Raw genomic sequence first — 8,213 nt, forward strand, 5'->3', positions numbered from 1 at the left:
CTTTTGCCATAATTACGCGTATCAGTTTCAACGTGTAAGATAAAAGCTTTTTTCTTTTCCAAATAACCATTTAATCGCAGAGTTTAGAATGCTTTCCTTTTTTGTTTGAATAAAAATCGGTTTATAAAAGAATATGATGCGTGCACTTGCAGTTTTTATATAAGTCATAGAACATTTTGCTGTTTACTCATATCAAAGAAAAATGCATTTCAGAAAATTCACTATAAATTATGTTGTTCCCCATGCATATTTTATACTCAAACATGGGATTGTCTGTAAGCAGATAGGTGGAATATTTTTAAGTTGTAAATTAGATTTTAAGGACATATCCAATGTCTCATCAGGCAATCATAAAAAAGGCTTTTAACATTTGATTCATAGTATGGGAAAAACAATTTGACAAATAGCCATTATATAAATTTAAAAGTGTTGTATTACATGAAATAAAATCGTTATCATATAATGACAGGAAGAAGCATGTCCTTTATGGCGGATATGTGATATTAAGTGAAGTACATCATGACGTCATTAACTATCTGCACTTGTTAGATAATTGACATAGTTATGTAGAGTTTGATGGACAATAGAAGCATTTGTTGATCAGCACAAAGGTTTGCTTTTAATATTAATATGAAAACATTTTTTGGACGTTTTTATTTAAAATAGTTTGAAAATTTTCAGGAGGTTTTGAGACGAGAATAAAATAACACCTGTTCTGTAAGTTATCCATACGTCATTACTTCATTATTATTAGAGACGACACTTTGTGCTTTTTGTTAACTTCACTATTTTATTCTACATTAATAGCTGGCATATATACAGCTCGTATTGTTTGGCATGATTTTTTCAACAGTGTTTCAGTTTATAAATTTTGTTGTTGACTGACACAGGTTATTAAGTTATTGAATATTTCACAAAAGAAGAATACTTAAAAGGCGAGGTAAAGATCAAAAATACTATAAGAGGTTTGTTTAAAAATGCATATATTGTAATTTTAACTGGAGAAATGACCTGATTGATACGGTTTTTGCCTTTAAAAGGCTTTTAGAATCGAGTCCGACATGGAAGGAAAAAATGTTTGGAGTAAGCTGTCAAAAGAAATAAAATTATTTCATGATTATTAAAACAAATATTATGATTTATACCTTTCTTTCATGGTCTTTCTCTTATAGGAAAATAAGATTGGCACATTAAAGGTGAAATTTGATTGGTTGTAATATTGATAAATAGTGTTTATGTTTAAACATTCGACAAACGAAAAATTCATTCTGGTGAATATGACAAGAATTGGATACCATTAAAATTTATAATGATAATTGGTGTACCAAGAATGATGTGCCAGGAATCATATCTTGATAAAATCACTAAAAGTGGACTGATCTAAAATGGGAACACTTTCCAAAAGAATTTCAAATATCTATCAAATGGAAAAGAATACGTTTGGATATTCTTTTAAAATATTTCTAGAAAAGGACTTAGTTTGAACTTATATATGACAAATAAAAATGAATAAATAAATGTATTTCAGGACAATTTATTATCTGTTATATGTGGTATTGGATAATGCATTTATTATAAACGAGTACTTGTAAATGAAATATTGTGAAACATTGCAAAATTGAAATGTGTATTTTCATTTTCCGTATTTTCACTGTAAAGAATTATTTTGCAGTGAAAACATATTTTCCATATTTTCACTGTTGTCTTGCCGGACTACTTTCTTCTAAAATTCAGCCAATACACAAAGTTATTTGAAAGTCTTATAAATTGCAATGTCAAAAATGATAAAAAGTATATTATAAACAGAAAATTCAAGCTTTTTTCTATAAGTACAGGATTTAATTTCACCGAGTGGTACGAAAATAAATATTTCATGAGTGGCGGTAGCCACGAGTTAAACATGATAATTTTCTTACAACAATTATCCTCTTTATATTTTACACTTAAAACATCCGTAGGTAATTAATCTGTCAATAACAATGAAATGTCACGAAAAATCTTGGAAAGCGTGCCTACTTTAAATAGTAATACTATAGTAAATAAAAATTCCCACGGTATCTGTTTACATTTACTATAGGTTTGACTGCATTTTTGATCACCATCATTTGCTGTATTTATTGTCTTTTTATTTGTCACTATTGTTTTTTGTTTTGTTTTGTTGTTATTTTTTTCACATTTGACGAAGAACATGAACATTGTTGTTAAATGTACTTATTATTCTGTCCCCGCAACATTATGCTCATTTACCTTATATAACTAATATATGATCTAACCCACATATTGTTAATATTTTAGTTAAATCGTCATGTTGTTACCATGTTTGTAACCTGATTTACCAATAAAGAGTATTGTATTGTATTGTATATTTAATTCGTTGTTTTCGCGTATGAACCTTAATACTAAGATCACTTTAGTTAAATACTGTTAAAGGAACACCACTGAGGTCTTATAGCTAAAACATTAAATTTGAATTCCTTACATACATCAGCTGGGGCACTTAAAACAGAAATAAATGTAAAATATAATTAAAAAATATACCCAGAAATAAATTGAAAAATCGTATTTTTGTGCAATTCTTCGTCCAATTTGAAAGGTTTTTTTCAATATTGGTTCATTTTTCACATTAGAACAATTAATCAGTGAAAACAATGAGAGGAAATGATGTGAAATTTTACAAACAAGTTATTGGTCTAGACTCACATAATTAAATGGAACATTAATCTCGAAAAATTATTTCCATTACAATCATGTAGAGATAAAACTCAATGGAGTCCCTTTAATATATTTATGTTCCACTGAAGTGCTGCATGTTTTATCTAACACAAGAACTATAAAATAAACAATATAAAGTTGTTTTTGTGGACATCTCGTTTACTACAATAAACAAAATATATGTCATTTATTTTGAGTATATTATTTAGAATTTCAATTAGAAAATAGTCTATGCATAATAATTGTTTAAGCGTATCAGTTTGCTATTTAGTTACCAACATGTGTCTTATTGCTATCAAAGCAGTTGATAGGCATTTATGATGTTTTGATTTATCCGCTTATGAAATTACTGTGTACTCCTTTAATAATAGCGTTATCTCGTAAAATGTCTTACATGTACATACATTAAAATATATTTCTTTTTGTGGTTTCCAGGTTTTATTCAAGAGAACAATATGGAAATGAGTGCCAGTACCACAATGCAAGCAACTCCTGAAGATAACGCGACTGTTCTTGATAATGAAACTGTGCATAGTAATACAAGTGATATGTATGACTACGACTATAATCTACAGATTGAGGGTCATACCTTGACTATAACCGTAATTTCAATCATTTTGTCTTTGATAGGTTTACTTGCCAACAGTCTTGCAATCATTGCTATAATAAATGGGCATAGAAAACGGACAACACATTTAAAACTTGTTATAAGTTTATGCTGCTCAGATGCTCTAATTCTGTTGTCGAATGTGTCAATTAAAATAATAATCCTGACAAAACATGTGGACTTATGCCTGAATGTGGCAATGAGATTAACAACCAATTTAGCTCTTATTGCTACACTTTTAAACTTACTTGGAATTGCAACAGATCACTACCTGGCGATCATAAAACCAATGCTGTACAAAAAAGAGATGACGAGTACAAGAGGATTGGGTGGTATTGGTGCCATCTGGATAATAAGCTTGTTTGCAATTGGTCTGGAAATAATATCTGGTCTTGTAGATAGGAGAGAAAAAGAATCGCCTTGTGTAGCAATTGCCTTCGATAAAACGAATTCAGAATTTGCTATTGTTGCTTTTATTTTTGCCTTTCTTCTTGTTATAATCATGATTTACGCTAGAATATATATTTGTGTGATTAGGCGTCAGTCTCTTCAAAGGCGGAGACATCAACAAAAAAACGGTTCTGGTAGCGTTAAAACTCTCATCACAACATCACTATTTGTTTTAACATTTGTGCTGTTCTTGACTCCAATTGGAATATTTAACGTTTATATATACTTTCAAAGTTTTGAATATACCCTTGACAATTTAGATAGTATTGCCAAAACTGGAGACATTTTGTACGTAATTTTATTACTTAACACCATCTCGGATCCCATAATCTATGCTGCGCGTCTGCAAAGGGTGCACAGACAATGTTGTTTGTTTCCCGCAGGTGTAAGCCGTCTATCAACACGGACAGAACGATCATCATTTGCAAAACCTACGGGAATATTGTAATTATCTATTCCTCAAATCATTGACAGGAAATTTAACAAGAGCTGTCAAGGGTGCAGCGCGCTCCACTTGTCTCAGTACTTGATAGTATGATAAAAGCAACAACATAGAAACAGGGCATATTTCTGATAAACTGTTTTGCCTTGATAAATAGGAAGAATTGTAAGTTTGATCGAATATCTGTGATGGTTTTTGTGAAAATTATAAATATATAAAAAGGATGATTATTAGGTTGACCTGTCTTTTAAAGATGCAATTTAGTTCTTTAAAATGTAGCCAAGTTTAAAGTGAATATTTTATTGACATTGAAAGAAAGGTTAATTCAGAGCACAAACAAATCTAAGTAAAGATAACTTTTGCAAGGTATAACTCAAGGATTATATGCCCTTTAAATATTTCATAACATGTTGAACAAATGAATAGTGAACAAATAAATCAAGTTTAAAGTGAAAAGTTTTGAAATAGTTTTAAAAGTTTTTAAGGAAATTGACTACAAACTATTACAAAATATTTCAAGTAGAACACATTAGTATATATCCATATATGAAGTTTCATTTTTATGGCTGTAAAATTAATGACCATTCACGAAAACTTAACCAAAAAGATTTACTGACGCCCCACCTTTTTTTCCTTCGGTAAGTGGAGCTAAATATAACCTTAATACATGCATATGTCAAATGTTAGGATATGGCTGGTAACAGTCTTACATTATATTGATAAAAAATGTTTCACGTTCTCAACATGCCATGCAAAATTATTTGCAAACCATTATTTTGTTAACGCGTATAACAAAAAAAATCCTGAATTTTGGTCTTTTTGAAATTCATCATTCAATATCTGCATTGGTTGTTATGTTGAGTTGACTTAAAGCAAGCTATTTATATAATTCAATAACTTGGCATGGATCAAAAGCTATTGATATAGTAACATTATCTAAAATTATTGTTTGATTTTTTTAGCAATAAGTATGCCTGACTTGCTCCTTTGCTTGACTTCAGACCATTTCTGCTATGAAGTGGATAAGATATAGAAAATACAAGAAGTTATCTCTTGTGTTGATAACAATATCTGAAATATTATCGAAACAGAACAGTGCGGAAGGCATGGTAAAAGCCGTGTGGAAAGTAGTCACGAAAGAACATGTCAATTTTGTGATGCTTACGAACTCGAAGACGAGTGTCATTTTGTTTTAAAATGAAGTGCTTATGAAAATCTACGTCGCCAATATGTTAAGCGTTATTTTTACATTCGGCCTAGTATGGCCAAAGTTATAGAATTACTGCAATCTAAAAGCCATAAAGTACTTACAAACTTATTCTATTATTTAAAAAGGCAGACGTCAGACGAAATGATAACTCTAGAAGTCTTCAATAGTATTATGACGTTGTTTTAATTGTATATACTGTGGTGTTCTTTATATTATATTGAGTAAATATTTTGCCAAATGCGACGTTATAGTTTGTTCTCTGTTTAAACTTAGTGCTCTTCATTATTCATTTACAGAAGTAATTTCTAGATATAAATATATAATTGATTAATGCAGTTTTGTCAGTATATTAGATGTATTGCATTGTATGTTTTAAATATCCCATTGCTCAGTATTGTATTGATTTTTCTCTTTATGTGTTTTTGTCCTATATTGTAAAACATGTGTTTCAAAATGCTTGTTATAACGATGTTCTATGTGCGTGCAAGTTATGAAATAAACTCTGTTCTGTTCCTGTAATATTATCAAATGAACTGAATAGTAAATTTTGTTCAGCATAATTGATTACTATTTTGAATATGAAGCTGTTTCCATCTAAATACCACCTGTTTTAGACAAGTGTCAAATTTTGTTATTATTACTTTTATTGAGGATGATGATTGATAGTTATGATGATAATAATAATACGTAAACCTGGTAATTGAATATAAATAATAAAAATTAAGTAAGTTTGAAAATGATGATAATTATTATGAAATTATGGTCAGAATAAAGAATTGTTGGAGAAAATAGATCAGTCAGTAGTGCTGCGGTACAATATTCCAAGGTTGCGTGTTCTATGTCCAGTCAGGCTGTACAGTTCTCTCGTCCTTGTGACATTATGATATGATGGAAATTAGCTTCAAAGTTATTTCGAGGTCTTTTCTGTAACCTTCAGAAATCGAGAACGAATAACAATAAAGAAAAGAAGAATGTCACGGTTGATAATTGTTTCCTTATCATTAAGGGAGTGGAATCGATGGAATTGCAGAACGATATTCTGGGTCCCTAGTTCAAGTCGCGGAAAGCAGCCTGTTTTCTCACCCTGTGAAATTATACAAGTAATACCGATATAAATACATAGTTTTAAAATCAAAATAACATTCTAACACCATCGGAGATTTCTCTAATATAAACAAAGAAGGCCGGAAGCGTGATATATTTCCCAACAATGCACTCGCCGTTCTTATTTCCTCCCTTGGTATTTTCAATTCAACACATTGACGACGCCATTTTGTTTGAAACAACTGATAAATAAAAACAACTTTTTGTAGAATTTTATTCTAAAAACTATCTAAAATAGTACAAAATGGTCTAACTAAGAAAATAAATCCGAACACCAATATCTATAATTCAGTCATAAACGATCTAGAATATTAGGTTTTTAAGACATGGTGTCTTTATATATACACATTACAATAACCTTGTGAAAGTATCTAACCTTAAATGCATGTAACGGATAAAATTACCGTTTTCAATCTTAAGAAAAAACTAGTCGTATAGAAACAACAACAACAACAACAAACAACATAAACTTTATTTAGCTCAAGCAATGATTACAAGCATGTGAGCATACAGCGAATAATACATTTGAACAAAAATACCTTGTGAGGTCACGTGACAGATTGTTTGCTTAACGGGGTTGACAATAGTGATAGTGTGTTACTCCATTTATTTTTTTGAAAAGGACTATAAATTCTTGTCTGGGAAAGTTCCATTTTCTGATATTGGGTGGCTAAAAACTAATTTAATAATCTACGCTTTTTAATAGTTATGTGAACTTTGAACATTATTAACACCATTTTATATTGTTTTTAAAAGAAACAGAGTTTATTCGTATTGTATTTGTGCAGCCTGAATTAAATCGCTGCATCGAAACCGCGCTATATACCCAAAAGGTAGTGTAATCGTCTGCTGTGTAAAGCCTTACCGTAAAATGTGTTAAGTAAGATAAATTAATTAATAGACGATTATCGACGAACGATTAGTTTAAATATTCGAAAGATGGATATAAAATGTTTCGAAGCATCTGGAAGTATTCACCATTTGATCAAAAAAGTATCAGTTTAGCAAATTTAGCAGAAGACTGAGAAATGTCATAACCTGATAATGAGTGTCACGTGTCTTCACAGAAGTAGAACATGTAAACATTAATTAAATAAGAATTTGCATAGTTATTGTATACTCGTGGAAAAGGATTAATTTGATTGTATACAACTGATAAACTACATCTATATAGGCATAATTGACAGGTGTATTTTAATGTTATGAAAAAAAGCATGACTATATTCAACATAAGAAAATAAAGTGTGCTAGATCTAATGAAACAAAAACAAAACAAAACCTGACCTATATTCAACATGAGGAAAAAAGTGTAAAGTAGAACTAAAGAAGTTAAGGAAAAAAAGCTTGACTATGAAAAAATAGAATAGAAAATGACCATATGAGTTAATCTGTATCAATAAAGTGACAGTTTGCATTAATTACAAAAAAAAGAATTAAGAAAAAAGGATTATAATATTTATATATATATAAAAACTGAAGTAGTGACAAGGAAAAGCAAATGGAATAAAGAAAACATTAATACAGTAATGGTGTACAGATCCTATGACAATATTACCATTTTTACAGAGAAAATATTCATGTGATTCCTTACTGTTTAACCGTTTCTAAAATAATTTTAATAAATGTACATGTACATAGCTTTTTTTGACTGCGTATTTTAAGTTTAGCTCTTTAAATTTAAGAGTGTT

The 8,213-nt window shown here is 29.8% G+C and overlaps 1 protein-coding gene across 2 annotated transcripts; it reads left to right on the forward strand.

The window, feature by feature from the left end:
* The first annotated feature begins 474 nt into the window (after nt 1-474).
* LOC132737273 (probable G-protein coupled receptor 34) lies at nt 475-5,664 on the forward strand. 2 transcript variants are annotated; one of them, XM_060724531.1, is made up of 2 exons: nt 475-611; nt 3,148-5,664. In XM_060724531.1, exon 2 carries the CDS (start codon nt 3,168-3,170, stop codon nt 4,215-4,217), a length of 1,050 nt encoding a protein of 349 aa, XP_060580514.1. In that variant the 5' UTR covers nt 475-611; nt 3,148-3,167; the 3' UTR covers nt 4,218-5,664. The 2 variants fall into 2 exon arrangements, with proteins under 2 accessions (XP_060580514.1, XP_060580515.1); XM_060724532.1 differs by having other exon boundaries at nt 563-717.
* The last annotated feature ends 2,549 nt before the right edge of the window (nt 5,665-8,213 follow it).

The sequence above is a fragment of the Ruditapes philippinarum genome, unplaced genomic scaffold, assembly GCF_026571515.1.
Source record: "Ruditapes philippinarum isolate M1 unplaced genomic scaffold, ASM2657151v2 ctg7808_1_1_1_1, whole genome shotgun sequence".
Lineage (NCBI taxonomy): Eukaryota > Metazoa > Mollusca > Bivalvia > Venerida > Veneridae > Ruditapes > Ruditapes philippinarum.

Bases quoted from the DNA above. Each gene is read 5' to 3' on its own strand.
- LOC132737273 (XM_060724531.1), top strand. From the start codon at position 3,168: ATGGAAATGAGTGCCAGTACCACAATGCAAGCAACTCCTGAAGATAAC.